We start from the raw sequence: 24,609 nt of genomic DNA, 5'->3' as shown, positions 1-24,609 counted from the left end.
ACAGAGAGGGAGAGAGAGAGAGGGGTGGGGAGAGAAAGAGAGACAGAGGGAGAGAGAGACAGAGAGGGAGGAAGAGAGGGAGATAGATAAAAGGAGAGAGACAGAGAAAGAGAGAGACAGAGGGAGAGAGAGAGAGACAGAGAGGGAGACAGACAGAGGGAGGGAGAGCGAGAGAGGGGTGGGGAGAGAAAGAGAGGGTGAGAGAGAGGAGAGAGACAGCATGTTGTTAATAGTCTGGCATGTAGTTTTCATTACATCACATAGAATGAAACATTACCACAATCCATTATCATAACCATCTGGCCTCAGTTCCACCTCCCTAACTCACAGGACCTACACTACATTACCATCTGTCACACCCTGACCATAGTTTACTTTGTATGTTTCTATGTTTTGGTTGGTCAGGGTGTGATCTGAGTGGGCATTCTATGTTACATGTCTAGTTTGTCTAGTTCTATGTTCGGCCTGATATGGTTCTCAATCAGAGGCAGGTGTTCGTCATTGTCTCTGATTGGGAACCATATTTAGGTAGCCTGGGTTTCACTGTGTGTTTGTGGGTGATTGTTCCTGTCTATGTGTTTTCACCAGATAGGCTGTTTAGGTTTTCGTTACGTTCTTTATTTTTGTAGTGTTTGTATTGATTCGTGTTTTACGTTTGTTTATTAAAACATGGATCGCAATCGACACGCTGCATTTTGGTCCGACTCTCCTTCTCATACAGAAAACCGTTACACCATCATACATTATCATAACAATCTGGCCTCTGTTCCACCTCCCTAACTCACAGGACCTACACTACATTACCATCATACATTATTATAACCATCTGGCCTCTGTTCCACCTCCCTAACTCACAGGACCTACACTACATTACCATCATACATTATTACAACCATCTGGCCTCTGTTCCACCTCCCTAACTCACAGGACCTACACTACATTACCATCATACATTATTACAACCATCTGGCCTCTGTTCCACCTCCCTAACTCACAGGACCTACACTACATTACCATCATACATTATTACAACCATCTGGCCTCTGTTCCACCTCCCTAACTCACAGGACCTACACTACATTACCATCATACATTATCATAACCATCTGGCCTCTGTTCCACCTCCCTAACTAACAGGACCTACACTACATTACCATCATACATTATTATAACCATCTGGCCTCTGTTCCACCTCCCTAACTCACAGGACCTACACTACATTACCATCATACATTATCATAACCATCTGGCCTCTGTTACACCTTCCTAACTCACAGGACCTACACTACATTACCATCATACATTATTATAACCATCTGGCCTCTGTTCCACCTCCCTAACTCACAGGACCTACACTACATTACCATCATACATTATTACAACCATCTGGCCTCTGTTCCACCTCCCTAACTCACAGGACCTACACTACATTACCATCATACATTATCATAACCATTTGTTCCACTGGTTACAGGTTACAACATGACCTTCATTATCTCCACACCAACATGATATAATAGTAATGAGCTGATCCCATTCCAGTCCCAATGTTGTATTCTCCATACAGCTTCATACACCTGTTACTGTTCACCAATGGGGCCATGTTCTCCTGCTTCAAACACCTGTTACTGTTCACCAATGGAGCCATGTTCTCCAGCTTCAAACACCTGTTACTGTTCACCAATGGAGCCATGTTCTCCAGCTTCATACACCTGTTACTGTTCACCAATGGAGCCATGTTCTCCAGCTTCATACATCTGTTACTGTTCACCAATGGGGCCATGTTCTCCAGCTTCATACACCTGTTACTGTTCACCAATGGAGCCATGTTCTCCAGCTTCATACACCTGTTACTGTTCACCAATGGGGCCATGTTCTCCAGCTTCATACACCTGTTACTGTTCACCAATGGAGCCATGTTCTCCAGCTTCATACACCTGTTACTGTTCACCAATGGGGCCATGTTCTCCAGCTTCATACACCTGTTCACCAATGGGGCCATGTTCTCCAGCTTCATACACCTGATACTGTTCACCAATGGAGCCACCATTACACCATATACCTCATCACCATACAGACAGACAGACAGACAGACAGACAGACAGACAGGCAGGCAGGCAGGCAGGCAGGCAGGCAGACAGACAGACAGACAGACAGACAGACCATTACACCAGGGACAACACGACAGACAGACAGACAGACAGACAGACAGACAGACAGGCAGACAGACAGGCAGGCAGGCAGGCAGGCAGGCAGGCAGACAGACAGACAGACAGACAGACAGACAGACAGACAGACAGACCATTACACCAGGGACAACGGGACAGACACAGACAGGCAGACAGACAGACAGACAGACAGACCATTAAACCAGGGACAACAGGACAGACAGACAGACAGACAGACAGCCAGACAGACAGACAGACAGACAGACAGACAGACAGACAGACAGACAGACCATTACACCAGGGACAACAGGACAGACATTAGACAGGGACAACAGGACAGACATTAGCCAGGGACAACGGGACAGACATTAGACAGGGTCCTGGATGGTCGTACTCAAGGTGAATCTTCAGCCATTAATTGTTCTGAACACATCTCACAGCGGAGACGATGACTCTCTCTACGTACAGAATAGTAATGATGAGGGGGAGGAACATGAAGTATACCAACCCAGTAGTTCACTTTTCTGCGTCCCAAAACTACACCATATTCCCTTTATAGTGCACTACTTTTGATTCGGGCCCTAGTGCCCTACTTTTGCCTGGTCAAGGGTAGTGCACTACATAAAGAATTGGTTGCTATTTGGGTCGTGGCCAAAGTTAAATATACAATCCTCTGGTGTGATTACAACACGTCTATAACACAGCCATTAAAACTGAGACGAATCGCTCAATTAAATAATCTGGCTGGTTGGGTATCATGGTTATATCACAGAGACTTCCCATGGTCCTCATCTAGCAACGCATTGGAATAGAGGGAGGGAGGGAGGGAGGGAGGGAGGGAGGGAGGTGTAAGGAGAAAGGGAGGGATGGAGGGAGGGAGGGAGATGGAATGAGGGAGGGGGGGAGGGAGGTGTAAGGAGAAAGGGAGGGAGGGAGGTGGAAGGAGGGAGGGAGGGAGGTGTAAGGAGAAAGGGAGGGATGGAGGGAGGGAGGGAGATGGAATGAGGGAGGGAGGGAGGGATGGAGGGAGGGAGGGAGGTGGAAGGAGGTAGGGAGGGAGGTGTAAGGAGAGAGGGAGGGAGGGAGGTGGTAGAAGGGAGGGAGGGAGGTGTAAGGAGAAAGGGAGGGATGGAGGGAGGGAGATGGAATGAGGGTGGGAGGGAGGGATGGAGGGAGGGAGGGAGGTGGAAGGAGAGAGGGAGGGAGAGAGGGATGGCGAGAGAAGTCAATCTGAAATGATTCCTCGCAGGCTAATACACCTGTCTGTGGTCTAAAGAATGGTTGTAATTTGGCCAGATTTAATATAAAGAGAGAGAGTGGGGGGAGAGAGGGAGCATGTGTGTGTGTGTGTGTGTGTGTGTGTGTGTGTGAGAGAGGAGATAGAGAGGAGATAGAGAGAGAGGATACGGAGAGAGGCGATAGAGAGGAGACAGAGAGAGAGGATACAGAGAGAGGAGATAGAGAGGAGACAGAGAGAGAGGATACAGAGAGAGGATACAGAGAGAGAGGAGACAGAGAGAGAGGATACAGAGAGAGGAGATAGAGAGAGGGGATACAGAGAGAGGAGATAGATAGGAGACAGAGAGAGAGGATACAGAGATAGGAGATAGAGAGAGGGGATACAGAGAGAGGAGATAGAGAGGAGACAGAGAGAGAGGATACAGAAAGAGGAGACAGAGAGAGAGGATACAGAGAGAGGAGAAAGAGGAGAGGATACAGAGGGATGAGATATAGATAGGAGATAGAGAGAGGAGAGAGAGGATACAGAGAGAGAGGATACAGAGCGAGAGGAGATAGAGAGAGGAGATAGAGAGAGGAGACAGAGAGAGAGGATACAGAGAGAGGAGATAGAGAGAGAGGATACAGAGAGAGAGGAGACAGAGAGAGAGGATACAGAGAGAGGAGATAGAGAGAGGGGATACAGAGAAAGGAGATAGAGAGGAGACAGAGGGAGAGGATACAGAGAGAGGAGATAGAGAGAGGGGATACAGAGAGAGGAGATAGAGAGGAGACAGAGAGAGAGGATACAGAGAGAGGAGATAGAGAGAGAGGAGATAGAGAGAGGAGATAGAGAGGAGACAGAGAGAGAGGATACAGAGAGAGGAGACAGAGAGAGAGAATACAGAGAGAGGAGACAGAGAGATGAGATAGAGAGAGGAGATAGAGAGAGGAGACAGAGAGAGAGGATACAGAGGGAGGAGAAAGAGAGAGAGGATACAGAGAGAGGAGATAGAGAGAGGAGAGAGAGAGAGAGGATACAGAGAGAGAGGATACAGAGAGAGGATAAAGAGAGAGGAGATAGAGAGAGGAGATAGAGAGAGGAGACAGAGAGAGAGGATACAGAGAGAGGAGAAAGAGAGAGAGGATACAGAGAGAGGATATAGAGAGAGGAGAGAGAGAGAGGGGATACAGAGAGAGGATACAGAGAGAGGAGATAGAGAGAGGAGATAGAGAGAGGAGAGATAGAGAGAGGATACAGAGAGAGGAGATAGAGAGAGGAGCTAGAGAGAGGAGAGAGAGAGGATACAGAGAGAGGATACAGAGAGAGGAGATAGAGAGAGGAGAGATAAAGAGAGGATACAGAGAGAGGAGATATAGAGAGGAGACAGAGAGAGAGAGGATACAGAGAGAGGAGACAGAGAGAGAGGATACAGAGAGAGGAGACAGAGGGATGAGATAGAGAGGAGGAGACAGAGGAGGAGAGGAGACAGAGGAGAGGAGACAGAGAGAGAGAGGATACAGAGAGAGGAGATAGAGAGAAGAGACAGAGAGAGAGGATACAGAGAGAGGAGACAGAGAGAGAGGATACAGAGAGAGGAGACAGAGAGACGGGATAGAGAGAGGAGACAGAGAGAGAGGAGACAGAGAGAGAGGAGACAGAGAGATGGATAGAGAGGATACAGAGAAAGAGAAGTGGACAAGAGAAGAGCAGAGAGATGGATAGAGAGGAGAAGGCATTTGCATAGACAGAGAGAGAGCCAGAGAGATTAAGAAATGAGTTGACTAATAAAAAGGAATACCTTGGAACCTGCTGATACTTGAGGACATTTCCAGACAAACACTTGAAATCAAGTTGAAATATCTACATTCATGTGTGGAAAATAGAAGTAGAACTAAATGGAAAACCAATCCAAAGTCTCCACATGTAGGCCTACACAGTGAAAGCTTCCATTCAGGGTGGCCACACATAGTGATGAAGTGTCCTATTTGACTATGCTTCCTATGCCAAGCACAGTGCCCAAGGACAGTGCCCAAGGACAGTGCCCTATCTCTCTCCTCAGTAGCTGGAGGTGCATTCTCTCGCTCTCTTTTTCTCTCTCTCTCTTAATTTCTCTCTCTCTCTCTCTCTCTCTCTCTATGTCTCTCTCTATGTCTCTGTCTCTGTCTCTGTCTCTTTCTCTCTCTCTTTCTCTCTCTCTCTCTCTCTCTCTCTCTCTCTCTCTCTCTCTCTCTCTCTCTCTCTCTCTCTCTCTCACACACATCAGTGCACATGTAACCGATGTGAAATGGCTAGCTAGTTAGCAGTGGTGCGCGCTAATAGCATTTCAATCGGTGACTTCACTCTCTCTGAGACCTTGAAGTAGTGGTTCCCCTTGCTCTGCAAGGGCCGCGGCTTTTGTGGAGCGATGGGTAACAATGCTTCGTGGGTGTCAGTTGTTGATGTGTGTCAGTTGTTCTAGTCCAGTTAGGGGCGTGGAAGCTATACTGTTATAACCCACACTGTGATGAAGTGTCCTACTTCTTGAGGTGAAGTCGCCAAGCCCAGTGCCCTACCTCTCTCCACTGTAGCTGGAGGTGCTGTTAAAACCCACACTGTGATGAAGTGTCCTACTTCTTGAGGTGAAGTCGCCAAGCCCAGTGCCCTACCTCTCTCCACTGTAGCTGGAGGTGCTGTTAAAACCCACACTGTGATGAAGTGTCCTACTTCTTGAGGTGAAGTCGCCAAGCCCAGTGCCCTACCTCTCTCCACTGTAGCTGGAGGTGCTGTTAAAACCCACACTGTGATGAAGTGTCCTACTTCTTGAGGGGAAGTTGCCAAGCCCAGTGCCCTACCTCTCTCCGCTGTAGCCGGCGGTACATTGGCACTGCCCGCTGACGTGGTCACACAGACCTCTGTTCCGGCAGGGGCACTCCTGGCTACAGTTGATGCCGTAGGTGCCAAACTGGCACGGCTGGGCACACACCGAGCCCTGAGGACCACACACACACACACACACACACACACACACACACACACACACACACACACACACACACACACACACACACACACACACACACACACACACACACACACACACACACGCACATCAAGGAGTCAGAAGAAACCCCAGGTAGACGAGCCAGATGTCTTTCAACATGCAGCAGTTGGAAAATCATTATGAAAAACCATTATAACATTCCTGATAATATCATCAGAAAGGGTTTCTAAGAACACTACCACAGTAGACCGTTAGTCTGTGATACATGTTGTGGTTTCTGAGAACACTACCACAGTAGACCGTTAGTCTGTGGTACATGTTGTGGTTTCTGAGAACACTACCACAGTAGACTGGTAGTCTGTGGTACATGTTGTGGTTTCTGGGAACACTACCACAGTAGACTGTTAGTCTGTGGTACATGTTGTGGTTTCTGAGAACACTACCACAGTAGACCGTTAGTCTGTGGTACATCTGGTTTCTGAGAACACTACCACAGTAGACTGTTAGTCTGTGGTACATGTTGTGGTTTCTGAGAACACTACCACAGTAGACCGTTAGTCTGTGGTACATGTTGTGGTTTCTGGGAACACTACCACAGTAGACCGTTAGTCTGTGGTACATGTTGTGGTTTCTGGGAACACTACCACAGTAGACTGGTAGTCTGTGGTACATGTTGTGGTTTCTGGGAACACTACCACAGTAGACTGGTAGTCTGTGGTACATCTGGTTTCTGAGAACACTACCACAGTAGACTGGTAGTCTGTGGTACATGTTGTGGTTTCTGAGAACACTACCACAGTAGACTGTTAGTCTGTGGTACATGTTGTGGTTTCTGAGAACACTACCACAGTAGACTGTTAGTCTGTGGTACATGTTGTGGTTTCTGGGAACACTACCACAGTAGACTGTTAGTCTGTGGTACATGTTGTGGTTTCTGAGAACACTACCACAGTAGACTGTTAGTCTGTGGTACATGTTGTGGTTTCTGAGACACTACCACAGTAGACTGTTAGTCTGTGGTACATGTTGTGGTTTCTGGGAACACTACCACAGTAGACTGTTAGTCTGTGGTACATGTTGTGGTTTCTGGGAACACTACCACAGTAGACTGGTAGTCTGTGGTACATCTGGTTTCTGAGAACACTACCACAGTAGACTGGTAGTCTGTGGAACATGTTGTGGTTTCTGAGAACACTACCACAGTAGACTGTTAGTCTGTGGTACATGTTGTGGTTTCTGAGAACACTACCACAGTAGACTGTTAGTCTGTGGTACATGTTGTGGTTTCTGAGAACACTACCACAGTAGACTGGTAGTCTGTGGTACATGTTGTGGTTTCTGAGAACACTACCACAGTAGACTGTTAGTATGTGGTACATGTTGTGGTTTCTGAGAACACTACCACAGTAGACCGTTAGTCTGTGGTACATGTTGTGGTTTCTGAGAACACTACCACAGTAGACTGTTAGTCTGTGGTACATGTTGTGGTTTCTGAGAACACTACCACAGTAGACTGTTAGTCTGTGGTACATGTTGTGGTTTCTGAGAACACTACCACAGTAGACTGTTAGTCTGTGGTACATGTGGTGGTTTCTGAGACACTACCACAGTAGACTGTTAGTCTGTGGTACATGTTGTGGTTTCTGGGAACACTACCACAGTAGACTGTTAGTCTGTGGTACATGTTGTGGTTTCTGAGAACACTACCACAGTAGACTGTTAGTCTGTGGTACATGTTGTGGTTTCTGAGAACACTACCACAGTAGACCGTTAGTCTGTGGTACATGTTGTGGTTTCTGAGAACACTACCACAGTAGACTGGTAGTCTGTGGTACATGTTGTGGTTTCTGAGACCACTACCACAGTAGACTGGTAGTCTGTGGTACATGTTGTGGTTTCTGAGAACACTACCACAGTAGACCGTTAGTCGGTGGTACATGTTGTGGTTTCTGAGAACACCGTGGGCTGTGAATAAAGCTGTAGAAAAGGAGAGTATGTAATGGTGTAAAGATGTGTGGTGTCTGGGTCGTACCATCCATCCAGCGGGGCAGGAGCACTCCCCCGTGACGTGATGGCACGTTCCACCGTTCTGACACGGGCAACGCAGCTCACACTGGGCGCCATGACTACCAGAGGGACACCGCTCACCACAGCTGAAGGGGACACAGAAAGAGACCAGTGGAGACATCATGAGACCCACCTAAACTGTGTAATGTACTGAAGCACCCACATATAGCCTGGTATCTGATCTGAACTGTGTAATGTACTGAAGCACCCACATATAGCCTGGTATCTGGCCTGAACTGTGTAATGTACTGAAGAACCCACATATAGCCTGGTATCTGATCTGAACTGTGTAATGTACTGAAGCACCCACATATAGCCTGGTATCTGGTCTGAACTGTGTAATGTACTGAATCACCCACATATAGCCTGGTATCTGATCTGAACTGTGTAATGTACTGAAGCACCCACATATAGCCTGGTGTCTGATCTGAACTGTGTTATGTACTGAAGCACCCACATATAGCCTGGTATCTGATCTGAACTGTGTAATGTACTGAATCACCCACATATAGCCTGGTGTCTGATCTGTATGTGTCTTACCCAACTCCACTGTCTACCACTGTTATATACATGTATAGTTGTTACATATACACTATTGTCACGTTTACTCCCCCTCCGGCCTCTAGGTCTTCAGGCTGCTGATTATCCCTCACACCTGTCACCATCGTCTCGCGCACCTGCGCCTCATGACACTCACCTGGACTCCATCACCTCCTTGATTATCTTCCCTATATCTGTCACTCCCCTTGGTTCTTTCCTCAGGTGTTGATTGACTCTGTTTTCATGTCGGTGCGTTGTCTGTGTTTCCTGTTCGTTGTTTCTTATTATATTAATTAAAACACTCACTTCCTGAACTTGATTCTCGACTCTAAGCGCAATCGTTACATGTACAGTTGTTATATATGTATGTATATACAGTACCAGTCTGTTTGGACACATCTACTCATTCAAGGTTTTTTTCTTTATTTTTACTATTTTCTACATTGTAGAATGATAGTGAAGACATCAAAACTATGAAATAACACATATGGAATCATGTAGTAACAGAAAAAAGTGTTAAACAAATAAGATTATATTTGAGATTCTTCAAAGTAGCCACCCTTTGCCTTGATGACAGCTTTGCACAATCTTTGTATTCTCTCAACCAGCTCCATGAGGTAGTAACCTGGAATGTATTTCAATTAACAGGTGTGCCTTGTTAAAAGTTCATTTGTGGAATTTCTTTCCTTCTTAATGTGTTTGAGCCAATCAGTTGTGTTGTGACAAGGTAGGGGTGGTATACAGAAGGTAGCCCTATTTGGTAAAAGACCAAGTCCATATTATGGCAAGAACAGCTCAAATAAGCAAAGAGAAATTACAGTCCATCATTACTTTAAGACATGAAAGTCAGTCAATGTGGAACATTTCTTTAACTTTGAGTTTCTTCAAATGCAGTCGCAAAAACCATCAAACGCTATGATCAAACTCTCACAAGGACCGACACAGGGAAGACAGACCCAGAGTTACCTCTGCTGCAGAGGATAAGTTCGTTTGAGTTAACTGCACCTCAGATTGCAGCCCAAATACAGTGCCTTGCCAAAGTATTCGCCCCCCTTGAACTTTGCAACCTTTTGCCACATTTCAGGCTTCAAACATAAAGATATAAAACTGTATTTTTTTGTGAAGAATCAACAACAAGTGGGACACAATCATGAAGTGGAACGACATTTATTGGATATTTCAAACTTTTTTAGCAAATCAAAAACTGAAAAATTGGGCGTGCAAAATTATTCAGCCCCTTTACTTTCAGTGCAGCTAGCTCTCTCCAGAAGTTCAGTGAGGATCTCTGAATGATCCAATGTTGACCTAAATGACTAATGATGATAAATACAATCCACCTGTGTGTAATCAAGTCTCCGTATAAATGCACCTGCACTGTGATAGTCTCAGAGGTCCGTTAAAACCGCAGAGAGCATCATGAAGAACAAGGAACACACCAGGCAGGTCCGAGATACTGTTGTGAAGAAGTTTAAAGCCGGATTTGGATACAAAAAGATTTCCCAAGCTTTAAACATCCCAAGGAGCACTGTGCAAGCGATAATATTGAAATGGAAGGAGTATCAGACCACTGCAAATCTACCAAGACCTGGCCGTCCCTCTAAACTTTCAGCTCATACAAGGAGAAGACTGATCAGAGATGCAGCCAAGAGGCCCATGATCACTCTGGATGAACTGCAGAGATCTACAGCTGAGGTGGGAGACTCTGTCCATAGGACAACAATCAGTCGTATATTGCGCAAATCTGGCCTTTATGGAAGAGTGGCAAGAAGAAAGCCATTTCTTAAAGATATCCATAAAAAGTGTTGTTTAAAGTTTGCCACAAGCCACCTGGGAGACACACCAAACATGTGGAAGAAGGTGCTCTGGTCAGATAAAACCAAAATTGAACTTTTTGGCAACAATGCAAGACGTTATGTTTGGCGTAAAAGCAACACAGCTCATCACCCTGAACACACCATCCCCACTGTCAAACATGGTGGTGGCAGCATCATGGTTTGGGCCTGCTTTTCTTCAGCAGGGACAGGGAAGATGGTTAAAATTGATGGGAAGATGGATGGAGCCAAATACAGGACCATTCTGGAAGAAAACCTGATGGAGTCTGCAAAAGACCTGAGACTTGGACGGAGATTTGTCTTCCAACAAGACAATGATCCAAAACATAAAGCAAAATCTACAATGGAATGGTTCAAAAATAAACATATCCAGGTGTTAGAATGGCCAAGTCAAAGTCCAGACCTGAATCCAATCGAGAATCTGTGGAAAGAACTGAAAACTGCTGTTCACAAATGCTCTCCATCCAACCTCACTGAGCTCGAGCTGTTTTGCAAGGAGGAATGAGAAAAAATGTCAGTCTCTCGATGAGCAAAACTGATAGAGACATACCCCAAGCGACTTACAGCTGTAATCACAGCAAAAGGTGGCGCTACAAAGTATTAACTTAAGGGGGCTGAATAATTTTGCACGCCCAATTTTTCAGTTTTTGATTTGTTAAAAAAGTTTGAAATATCCAATAAATGTCGTTCCACTTCATGATTGTGTCCCACTTGTTGTTGATTCTTCACAAAAAAATACAGTTTTATATCTTTATGTTTGAAGCCTGAAATGTGGCAAAAAGTCGCAAAGTTCAAGGGGGCCGAATACTTTCGCAATGCACTGTACATGCTTCACAGAGTGCAAGTAACAGACACATCTCAACATCAACTGTTCAGAGGAGAATCAGGCCTTCTTGGTCAAATTGCTGCAAAGAAACCACTACTAAAGGACACCAATAGAAGAAGAGACTTGCTTGGGCCAAGAAACACGAGCAATGAACATTAGACCGGTGGAAATCTGTTCTTTAGTCTGATGAGTCCAAATTTGAGATTTTTGGTTCCAACCGCTGTGCCTTTGTGACGCAGAGTACTGTAGGTAAACAGATGATCTCTGCATGTGTGGTTCCCACCGTGAAGCATGGAGGAGATGGTGTGATGGTGCTTTTTTGTTGACACTGTCTGTGATTTATTTAGAATTCAAGGCACACTTAACCAGCAAGGCTACCACAGTATTCTGCAGCGATACGCCATCCCATCTGGTTTGAGCTTAGTGGGGCTATCATTTGTTTTTCAACAGGACAATGACCCAAAACATTCCTCCAGGCTGTGTAAGGGCTATTTGGCCAATGGGAGTGATGGAGTGCTGCATCAGATTACCTGGCCTCCACAATCACCCGACCTCAACCCGACTGAGATGGTTTGGGATGAGTTGGACCACAGAGTGAAGGAAAAACAGCCAACAAGTGCTCAGCATATGTGGGAACGCCTTCAAGACTGTTGGAAAAGCATTCCTCATGAAGCTGGTTGAGAGAATAGCCAAGAGTGTGCAAAGCTGTCATCAAGGCAAAGGGCGGCTACTTTGAAGAATTTAAAATATAAAAATATATTTTCATTTGTTTTACGCTTTTTTGGTTACTATACGATTCCACATGTGTTATTTCATAGTTTTGATGTCTTCACTATTATTCTACAATGTAGAAAATAGTCAAAATTAAGAAAAGCCCTTGAATGAGTAGGTGTATCCAAACAGACTGGTACTGTATATATTGTTGTCACTTTGACTACCAATGTTAAACAGCATATACACTTTCAGATTCATTGTTCAACCTGGACCAGAGGAGAACAGTAGATAAGATAACCAGTTAACAGTGAGTGAAAAGTGCAGACACTCACAATGCCCCGGTAAACAGATGAGTCATCCCATCAACTTAAATCGATCTCCTATCTATTACCTGGAGCCCCTGATAACAGACCCCTACACAACAACCAGGAAACAGTAGGTGTCATGATGGTCATAGGGTCATAGACTGATGAGGTGTCTGAAGACACTCACATAGCCCCGGTGTATCCCGGTGCACAGAGGCACTCTCCGGTCTCGTGATGGCAGGTGGCACCGTTGAGACACTGGCACTCTAGCTGGCATCCCTTCCCATAGAGCCCCGCCTCGCACAGCTCCTCACAGCGCCAGCCCTGGTACCCGTCCGTACACACACACGCCCCCGTTATGGGGTTACACTGGGCCCGGTTCTGACACTGGCACCGGTTAGTGCAGTGGGGGCCCCAGAAGTCAGCCTGACAACCTGGAGAGAGAGAGAGAGGTAAACAAAACATTAAACATGACAACCTGGAGAGAGAGAGAGAGATAGAGGTACACAAGCATTAAACATGACAACCTGGAGAGAGAGCTACACAAAACATTAAACATGACAACCTGGAGAGATTGAGAGATACACAAACATTAAACATGACAACCTGGAGAGAGAGCTACACAAAACATTAAACATGACAACCTGGAGAAAGAGGTACACGATACACAAAACATTAAACATGACAACCTGGAGAAAGAGAGAGATAGAGACAGACAGACAGAGAGAGAGAGCTACACAAAACATTAAACATGACAACCTGGAGAGAGAGCTACACAAAACATTAAACATGACAACCTGGAGAGAGAGGTACACGGTACATTAAACATGACAACCCGTGGAAAGAGAGAGAGGGGAAGACAAAACATTAAACATGACAACCTGGAGAGAGAGAGAGCTACACAAAACATTAAACATGACAACCTGGAGAGAGAGGTACACGGTACATTAAACATGACAACCTGTGGAAAGAGAGCGAGGGGAAGACAAAACATTAAACATGACAACCTGGAGAGAGAGAGAGCTACACAAAACATTAAACATGACAACCTGGAGAGAGAGAGAGAGCTACACAAAACATTAAACATGACAACCTGGAGAGAGAGAGAGCTACACAAAACATTAAACATGACAACCTGGAGAGAGAGTAGAGACAGACAGAGAGAGAGGGGAACACAAAACATTAAACATGACAACCTGGAGAGTGAGGTACACAAATCATTAAACATGACATCTCTCCATCCATGCTGACTGGCCCGCTAAGCTTCTCTGTGATGTTTCTATGTTTCTAGATAGACTATTTTACTCTAATACTGAGACAGCACCCTGAAACAAACAGAGAGAACACACACACACACTTCTGCTATGTTAAAGGCCGTGTTTAGTCAAATAGTCTGGATTTGGATTTCTCCTTCAAATTCCATCATACAGTAGCCTATTTGGACCAAGTCAGATTAATTTAGCATCAGCTGAGTTTTGGCCAAAGAAACTATATCCACAAACATCAGGGAAATTGACTTTAAAGACAAGTGTAGTGTGATGTCATCACATTGGGGCCTGGTTTCTTCCTCAGTCGTTCTTAATCGATGCTGGAGCAGCATTGTTCAGTACAAACACAACCTGACTGTAGCGATCCCAAACGCAGACCTACATTACAAACACAACCTGACTGTAGCGACCCCAAACGCAGACCTACATTTGAGTCCTGCTGGCAAAGAAACCAACTGAGGAAACGGAAACCAACTGAGGAAACCTGCTTCCCAAATGACACCCTATTTCCTTTATAGTGCACTACTACCCATAGGACTCTGGTCTAAAGTAGTGCACTACTACCCATAGGGCTCTGGTCTAAAGTAGTGCACTACTACCCATAGGGCTCTGGTCTAAAGTAGTGCACTACTACCCATAGGGCTCTGGTCTAAAGAGTGCACTACTACCCATAGGGCTCTGGTCAAAAGTAGTGCACTACTACCCATAGGGCTCTGGTCAAAAGTAGTGCACTACTACCCATAGGACTCTGGTCAAAAGTAGTGCACTACTACCCAGAGGGCTCTGGTCTAAAGTAGTGCACTACTACCCATAGGGCTCTGGTCTAAAGTAGTGCACTACTACCCATAGGACTCTGGTCTAAAGTAGTGCACTACTACCCATAGGGCTCTGGTCTAAAGTAGTGCACTACTACCCATAGGGCTCTGGTCTAAAGTAGTGCACTACTACCCATAGGGCTCTGGTCAAAAGTAGTGCACTACTACCCATAGGGCTCTGGTCTAAAGTAGTGCACTACTACCCATAGGGCTCTGGTCTAAAGTAGTGCACTACTACCCATAGGGCTCTGGCTGGTCAAAAGTAGTGCACTACTACCCATAGGGCTCTGGTCAAAAGTAGTGCACTACTACCCATAGGTCTCTGGTCTAAAGTAGTGCACCACTACCCATAGGGCTCTGGTCAAAAGTAGTGCACTACTACCCATAGGGCTCTGGTAAAAAGTAGTGCACTACTACCCATAGGGCTCTGGTCTAAAGTAGTGCACTACTACACATAGGGCTAATGTCAAAAGTAGTGCACCACTACCCATAGGGCTCTGGTCTAAAGTAGTGCACTACTACCCATAGGGCTCTGGTCTAAAGTAGTGCACTACTACCCATAGGGCTCTGGTCTAAAGTAGTGCACTACTACCCATAGGGCCCTATGGTCAAAAGTAGTGCACTACTACCCATAGGGCTCTGGTCAAAAGTAGTGCACTACTACCCATAGGGCTCTGGTCTAAAGTAGTGCACTACTACCCATAGGGCTCTGGTCTAAAGTAGTGCACTACTACCCATAGGGCTCTGGTCTAAAGTAGTACACTACTACCCATAGGGCTCTGGTCTAAAGTAGTGCACTATAAAGGGAACAGGGTGCCATTGGGGATGCGACTCAACTGAAGATCAGAGGAGACCCTGGAAGCGGTTGTTGAACCAGACAGAGACAGTCTGAGAGACTTGTAAAGTTGTACAACTTTATTTCCCAGCAAGCGAGTGTCAAGGGGGAGTCTACTGCTCCTGTTAAATGTTTCATTGATATTGAGCAGAGTGGGGGACAGAGCAGTGACGAGACAGGACCATCAATTACCTTGTCTCTCTCTTGCGTCCGTCTCTCTTCATTTTCTCTATCTCTCTCTCTGTCTTTCTCTCTTTCTGTCTCACACACAAACACACATGCTCACACTATCTATCTCTCTCTCTCTCTCACACACACACACCCACACACATTGTGTCATGCTCTGCCAGTGACTGCCAGTGACTGCCCATGTCTCTCTCTATATCTGCCTCCCTCCCTCCCTCCCTCTCTCCCCCTCTCTCTCTCTCTCTCTCCCTCTCTCTCTCTCTATATCTACCTCCCTCCCTCCCTCTCTCTCCCTCTCTCTCTCTCTCTCCCTCTCTCTCTCTATATCTACCTCCCTCCGTCCCTCTCTCTCCCTCTCTCTCCCTCTCTCCCTCCCTCCCTCTCTCTCCCTCTCTCTCTCTCTATATCTACCTCCCTCCCTCCCTCTCTCCCTCTCTCCCTCTCTCCCTCCCTCTCTCCCTCTCTCTCTCTCTCTCTCTATATCTCCCTCCCTCCCTCCCTCCCTCCCTCTCTCCCTCTCCCTCTCCCTCTCATCTCTTACCTCCCAAGTTTTTATCATCACACCACTTCTATTATTCACCAGAGAAGAAGAGAGAATCAGCAGACTAATTACAGAGACCAGGACAGGCAGCAGACTAATTACAGAGGTCAGGACAGGCAGCAGACTAATTACAGAGACCAGGACAGGCAGCAGACTAATTACAGAGACCAGGACAGGCAGCAGACTAATTACAGAAGTCAGGACAGGCAGCAGACTAATTACAGAGGTCAGGACAGGCAGCAGACTAATTACAGAGACCAGGACAGGCAGCAGACTAATTACAGAGGTCAGGACAGGCAGCAGACTAATTACAGAGGTCAGGACAGGCAGCAGACTAATTACAGAGACCAGGACAGGCAGCAGACTAATTACAGAGACCAGGACAGGCAGCAGACTAATTACAGAGGTCAGGACAGGCAGCAGACTAATTACAGAGACCAGGACAGGCAGCAGACTAATTACAGAGACCAGGACAGGCAGCAGACTAATTACAGAGGTCAGGACAGGCAGCAGACTAATTACAGAGGTCAGGACAGGCAGCAGACTAATTACAGAGACCAGGACAGGCAGCAGACTAATTACAGAGGTCAGGACAGGGAGCAGACTAATTACAGAGGCCAGGACAGGCAGCAGACTAATTACAGGGACCAGGACAGGCAGCAGACTAATTACAGAGGTCAGGACAGGCAGCAGACTAATTACAGAGACCAGGACAGGCAGCAGACTAATTACAGAGACCAGGACAGGCAGCAGACTAATTACAGAGGTCAGGACAGGCAGCAGACTAATTACAGAGGTCAGGACAGGCAGCATACTAATTACAGAGACCAGGACAGGCAGCAGACTAATTACAGAGGTCAGGACAGGCAGCAGACTATTTACAGAGGTCAGGACAGGCAGCAGACTAATTACAGAGACCAGGACAGGCAGCAGACTAATTACAGAGACCAGGACAGGCAGCAGACTAATTACAGAGGTCAGGACAGGCAGCAGACTAATTACAGAGACCAGGACAGGCAGCAGACTAATTACAGAGACCAGGACAGGCAGCAGACTAATTACAGAGGTCAGGACAGGCAGCAGACTAATTACAGAGGTCAGGACAGGCAGCAGACTAATTACAGAGACCAGGACAGGCAGCAGACTAATTACAGAGGTCAGGACAGGCAGCAGACTAATTACAGAGGTCAGGACAGGCAGCAGACTAATTACAGAGACCAGGACAGGCAGCAGACTAATTACAGAGGTCAGGACAGGCAGCAGACTAATTACAGAGACCAGGACAGGCAGCAGACTAATTACAGAGGTCAGGACAGGCAGCAGACTAATTACAGAGGTCAGGACAGGCAGCAGACTAATTACAGAGGCCAGGACAGGCAGCAGACTAATTACAGAGGCCAGGACAGGCAGCAGACTAATTACAGGGACCAGGACAGGCATCAGACTAATTACAGAGTCCAGGACAGGCAGCAGACTAATTACAGAGGCCAGGACAGGCAGCAGACTAATTACAGGGAACAGGACAGGCAGCAGACTAATTACAGAGGTCAGGACAGGCAGCAGACTAATTACAGAGGCCAGGACAGGCAGCAGACTAATTACAGGGACCAGGACAGGCATCAGACTAATTACAGAGACCAGGACAGGCATCAGACTAATTACAGAGACCAGGACAGGCAGCAGACTAATTACAGAGACCAGGACAGGCAGCAGACTCATTACAGAGACCAGGACAGGCAGCAGACTAATTACAGAGACCAGGACAGGCATCAGACTAATTACAGAGACCAGGACAGGCATCAGACTAATTACAGGGACCAGGACAGGCAGCAGACTAATTACAGAGACCAGGACAGGCATCAGACTAATTACAGAGACCAGGACAGGCATCAGACTAATTACAGGGACCAGGACAGGCAGCAGACTAATTACAGAGACCAGGACAGGCAGCAGACTAATTACAGAGACCAGGACAGGCATCAGACTAATTACAGAGACCAGGACAGGCATCAGACTAATTACAGAGACCAGGACAGGCAGCAGACTCATTACAGAGACCAGGACAGGCAGCAGACTAATTACAGAGACCAGGACAGGCAGCAGACTAATTACAGAGACCAGGACAGGCATCAGACTAATTACAGAGACCAGGACAGGCATCAGACTAATTACAGAGACCAGGACAGGCATCAGACTAATTACAGAGACCAGGACAGGCGGCAGACTAATTACAGAGGTCAGGACAGGCAGCAGACTAATTACAGGGACCAGGACAGGCAGCAGACTAATTACAGAGGTCAGGACAGGCAGCAGACTAATTACAGAGGACAGGACAGGCAGCAGACTAATTACAGGGACCAGGACAGGCATCAGACTAATTACAGAGACCAGGACAGGCAGCAGACTAATTACAGAGTTCAGGACAGGCAGTAGACTAATTACAGAGACCAGGACAGGCATCAGACTAATTACAGAGACCAGGACAGGCAGCAGACTAATTACAGGGACCAGGACAGGCATCAGACTAATTACAGAGACCAGGACAGGCAGCAGACTAATTACAGAGGTCAGGACAGGCAGCAGACTAATTACAGGGACCAGGACAGGCAGCAGACTAATTACAGAGGTCAGGACAGGCAGCAGACTAATTACAGAGGCCAGGACAGGCAGCAGACTAATTACAGGGACCAGGACAGGCATCAGACTAATTACAGAGACCAGGACAGGCAGCAGACTAATTACAGAGTTCAGGACAGGCAGTAGACTAATTACAGAGACCAGGACAGGCATCAGACTAATTACAGAGACCAGGACAGGCATCAGACTAATTACAGGGACCAGGACAGGCAGCAGACTAATTACAGAGACCAGGACAGGCAGCAGACTAATTACAGAGACCAGGACAGGCAGCAGACTAATTACAGAGACCAGGACAGGCAGCAGACTAATTACAGAGACCAGGACAGGCATCAGACTAATTACAGGGACCAGGACAGGCATCAGACTAATTACAGAGACCAGGACAGGCAGCAGACTAATTACAGAGTTCAGGACAGGCAGTAGACTAATTACAGAGACCAGGACAGGCATCAGACTAATTACAGAGACCAGGACAGGCATCAGACTAATTACAGGGACCAGGACAGGCAGCAGACTAATTACAGAGACCAGGACAGGCAGCAGACTAATTACAGAGACCAGGACAGGCAGCAGACTAATTACAGAGACCAGGACAGGCAGCAGACTAATTACAGAGACCAGGACAGGCATCAGACTAATTACAGGGACCAGGACAGGCAGCAGACTAATTACAGAGACCAGGACAGGCAGCAGACTAATTACAGAGACCAGGACAGGCAGCAGACTAATTACAGAGACCAGGACAGGCAGCAGACTAATTACAGAGACCAGGACAGGCAGCAGACTAATTACAGAGACCAGGACAGGCATCAGACTAATTACAGAGACCAGGACAGGCAGCAGACTAATTACAGAGACCAGGACAGGCAGCAGACTAATTACAGAGACCAGGACAGGCAGCAGACTAATTACAGAGGTCAGGACAGGCAGCAGACTAATTACAGAGACCAGGACAGGCAGCAGACTAATTACAGAGACCAGGACAGGCAGCAGACTAATTACAGAGACCAGGACAGGCAGCAGACTAATTACAGAGGCCAGGACAGGCAGCAGACTAATTACAGAGACCAGGACAGGCAGCAGACTAATTACAGAGGTCAGGACAGGCATCAGACTAATTACAGAGACCAGGACAGGCAGCAGACTAATTACAGAGACCAGGACAGGCAGCAGACTAATTACAGAGACCAGGACAGGCAGCAGACTAATTACAGAGACCAGGACAGGCAGCAGACTAATTACAGAGACCAGGACAGGCATCAGACTAATTACAGAGACCAGGACAGGCATCAGACTAATTACAGGGACCCGGACAGGCAGCAGACTAATTACAGAGACCAGGACAGGCAGCAGACTAATTACAGAGACCAGGACAGGCAGCAGACTAATTACAGAGACCAGGACAGGCAGCAGACTAAATACAGAGGTCAGGACAGGCAGCAGACTAATTACAGAGGTAAGAAAAGGCAGCAGACTAATTACAGAGACCAGGACAGGCAGCAGACTAATTACAGAGACCAGGACAGGCAGCAGACTAATTACAGAGACCAGGACAGGCAGCAGACTAATTACAGAGACCAGGACAGGCAGCAGACTAATTACAGAGACCAGGACAGGCAGCAGACTCATTACAGAGACCAGGACAGGCATCAGACTAATTACAGAGACCAGGACAGGCAGCAGACTAATTACAGAGACCAGGACAGGCAGCAGACTAATTACAGAGACCAGGACAGGCAGCAGACTAATTACAGAGACCAGGACAGGCAGCAGACTAATTACAGAGACCAGGACAGGCAGCAGACTAATTACAGAGACCAGGACAGGCAGCAGACTAATTACAGAGACCAGGACAGGCAGCAGACTAATTACAGAGACCAGGACAGGCAGCAGACTAATTACAGAGACCAGGACAGGCAGCAGACTAATTACAGAGACCAGGACAGGCAGCAGACTAATTACAGAGACCAGGACAGGCATCAGACTAATTACAGAGACCAGGACAGGCAGCAGACTAATTACAGGGACCAGGACAGGCATCAGACTCATTACAGAGTTCAGGACAGGCATCAGACTCATTACAGAGACCAGGACAGGCATCAGACTAATTACAGAGACCAGGACAGGCATCAGACTAATTACAGAGACCAGGACAGGCATCAGACTAATTACAGAGACCAGGACAGGCAGCAGACTAATTACAGAGTTCAGGACAGGCAGTAGACTAATTACAGAGACCAGGACAGGCAGCAGACTCATTACAGAGACCAGGACAGGCAGCAGACTAATTACAGAGACCAGGACAGGCATCAGACTAATTACAGAGACCAGGACAGGCATCAGACTAATTACAGAGACCAGGACAGGCATCAGACTAATTACAGAGACCAGGACAGGCAGCAGACTAATTACAGAGACCAGGACAGGCAGCAGACTCATTACAGAGACCAGGACAGGCAGCAGACTAATTACAGAGACCAGGACAGGCATCAGACTAATTACAGAGACCAGGACAGGCATCAGACTAATTACAGGGACCAGGACAGGCAGCAGACTAATTACAGAGACCAGGACAGGCAGCAGACTAATTACAGAGACCAGGACAGGCATCAGACTAATTACAGAGACCAGGACAGGCATCAGACTAATTACAGAGACCAGGACAGGCAGCAGACTCATTACAGAGACCAGGACAGGCAGCAGACTAATTACAGAGACCAGGACAGGCAGCAGACTAATTACAGAGACCAGGACAGGCATCAGACTAATTACAGAGACCAGGACAGGCATCAGACTAATTACAGAGACCAGGACAGGCATCAGACTAATTACAGAGACCAGGACAGGCGGCAGACTAATTACAGGGACCAGGACAGGCGGCAGACTAATTACAGAGACCAGGACAGGCAGCAGACTAATTACAGAGACCAGGACAGGCAGCAGACTAATTACAGAGCCCAGGACAGGCAGCAGACTAATTACAGAGACCAGGACAGGCAGCAGACTAATTACAGAAACCAGGACAGGCAGCAGACTAATTACAGAGACCAGGACAGGCAGCAGACTAATTACAGGGACCAGGACAGGCAGCAGACTAATTACAGAGACCAGGACAGGCAGCAGACTAATTACAGAGACCAGGACAGGCAGCAGACTAATTACAGGGACCAGGACAGGCAGCAGACTAATTACAGAGACCAGGACAGGCAGCAGACTAATTACAGAAACCAGGACAGGCAGCAGACTAATTACAGAGACCAGGACAGGCAGCAGACTAATTACAGGGACCAGGACAGGCAGCAGACTAATTACAGAGACCAGGACAGGCAGCAGACTAATTACAGAGCCTGCTACAGCTGGATTAGATGGGACTTGAGAGGGGTGTGGTTGAAATAGAGGCCGGGGGAGGGGGCGAGCCTGCTACAGCTGTATTAGATAGGACTTGAAAAATGGCGAAAATCAACAACCAAAATACATGTTCTATCACATTGACCATTTTTTTTGGAAGCCCATTTGACTCTGAGTTCGGGCAGATAAAGTTCATACGACAAAACTTTTTTCTAAAGATGCGTACTTTTCAGATTTTCCCCGAACTCACTTCCTTGTTTAAATCACTTGCTGCTTGCGTTTTTGAAGACCCACAATGTAAAGGGGAGGATCTGAGGCGTTCTGAGGCTCTGTGAAACCAGACGTCTGGACAGAGAGAGAGAGACGGCTGGTGGGCGAGACTACTAAACCCCCTCTCCCCCATCTCTCCTTTTCTCCTTCACTCATTCCTCTTTTGTGTTACTTCTAACTAACTAAAACAAAAGCCTTTTTAGCTTTTGAAGGCACACTGTATGTGTCACAGCGGGCTTATTATAACGTGAACCGTACAATAACACACATTACCATTCCGTTACTCATTAGCAGCAACAATAGGCCATGAGGCCCCTATGACAGGTCTTATAAGAGACCACATACCTGGCTACACTACAGGTACTTCTGACGATGGTTGGCCAATCGTCTGCTATGACTAAAACCTCTTGAGAGAGAGAGAGAGAGAGAGAGAGAGAGAGCGAGAGAGAGAGAGAGACAGAGAGAGAGAGAGAGAGAGACAGAGAGAGAGAGAGAGAGACAGAGAGAGAGAGAGAGAGAGATAGAGACAGAGAGAGAGAGAGAGAGAGAGAGAGAGAGAGAGAGAGAATGGTTCAGCATTAAAGGAGAAACAAGAAGAAAGAACAGCAGGGATGAGTATGGTCTGTAATTTACTTCATGTTCTAAGGCTGGGCCACAGTGACCTGGGCAGGTTATTCAGTGCAGACAACCATCCCGTCCACTCAGATGCATATGTAGCAGATGCTGATGTTTACAGTAGTGGCATTCTCAAAAAAACGTTTTGAGAACGACACAAATATACATTTTCACAAAGTCTGCTGGCTCAGTTTGTACGATGGAAATTTGCATATACTCCAGAATGTTATGAAGAGTGATCAGATGAATTTGCAATATTATGAAGAGTGATCAGATGAATTGCAATTAATTGCAAAGTCCCTCTTTGCCATGCAAATGTACTGAATCCCCCCCAAAAAAACATTTCCACTGCATTTCAGCCCTGCCACAAAAGGACCAGCTGACATCATGTCAGTGATTCTCTCTTTAACACAGGTGTGAGTGTTGACGAGGACAAGGCTGGAGATCACTCTGTCATGCTGATTGAGTTCGAATAACAGACTGGAAGCTTCAAAAGGAGGATGTAACGCTCATCGTATGAAGTAGAAGGAGACCAAGGTGCAGCGTTGTAAGCATTAATGATTTTTAATCAAACTGAACACTGAAACAAAATAACAAAGTAGAACAAAACGAAACAGTTCTGTCTGGTGCAAACACAAAACAGAAAACAACTACCCACAAAACACAGGTGGGAAAAGACTGCCTAAGTATCATTCCCAATCAGAGACAAGGATAGACAGTTGTCCCTGATTGAGAACCATACCCGGCCAAAACATAGAAACAGAAAACATAGAAATAAAGAAACTAGAATGCCCACCCTAGTCACACCCTGGCCTAACCAAAATAGAGAATAAAAGCCTCTCTATGGCCAGGGCGTAACAGAGGGTGGTGCTTGCAATCATTGTTCTTCCTCTGTCAACCATGGTTACCTGCAAAGAAACACGTGCCGTCATCATTGCTTTGCGCAAAAAGGGCTTCACAGGCAAGGATATTGCTGCCAGTAAGATTGCACCTAAATCAACCACTTATCGGATCATCAAGAACTTCAAGGAGAGTGGTTCAATTATTGTGAAGAAGGCTTCAGGGTGCCCAAGGAAGTCCAGCAAGCGCCAGGACCGTCTCCTAAAGTTGTTTCAGCTGCGGGATCGGGGGACCACCAGTACAGAGCTTGCTCAGGAATGGCAGCAGGTGGTGGTACATCTGCACGCACAGTGAGGCGAAGACTTTTGGAGGATGGCCTGGTGTCAGGAAGGGCAGCAAAGAAGCCACTTCTCTCCAGGAAAACCATCAGGGACAGACTGATATTCTGCAAAAGGTACAGGGATTGGACTGCTGAGGACTGGGGTAAAAGTCATTTTCTCTGATGAATCCCCTTTCCGATTGTTTGGGGCATCTGGAAAAAAGCTTGTCTGGAGAAGACAAGGTGAGTGCTACCATCAGTCCTGTGTCATGCCAACA

The 24,609-nt window shown here is 46.8% G+C and overlaps 1 protein-coding gene across 1 annotated transcript in view; it reads right to left on the bottom strand.

The window, feature by feature from the left end:
* LOC139412477 (multiple epidermal growth factor-like domains protein 11) overlaps positions 1 to 24,609 on the bottom strand; it is a 204,517-nt gene that overhangs the window by 109,029 nt on the left and 70,879 nt on the right. Inside the window, exons 2-4 of the mRNA XM_071159266.1 lie at positions 12,842 to 13,088; positions 8,403 to 8,523; positions 6,222 to 6,358 (exon numbers count right to left, since the gene is read on the bottom strand). Of these exons, the coding sequence (XP_071015367.1) occupies positions 6,222 to 6,358; positions 8,403 to 8,523; positions 12,842 to 13,088 (505 nt within the window). The remainder of the gene's footprint in view (positions 1 to 6,221; positions 6,359 to 8,402; positions 8,524 to 12,841; positions 13,089 to 24,609) is intronic.

This window comes from Oncorhynchus clarkii, chromosome 6 (assembly GCF_045791955.1).
Source record: "Oncorhynchus clarkii lewisi isolate Uvic-CL-2024 chromosome 6, UVic_Ocla_1.0, whole genome shotgun sequence".
In the NCBI taxonomy this organism is placed as follows: Eukaryota; Metazoa; Chordata; class Actinopteri; order Salmoniformes; family Salmonidae; genus Oncorhynchus; species Oncorhynchus clarkii.
The sequence above is the reverse complement of the archived record's forward strand: the minus strand, read 5'-3'. Positions and strand labels throughout refer to the sequence as shown.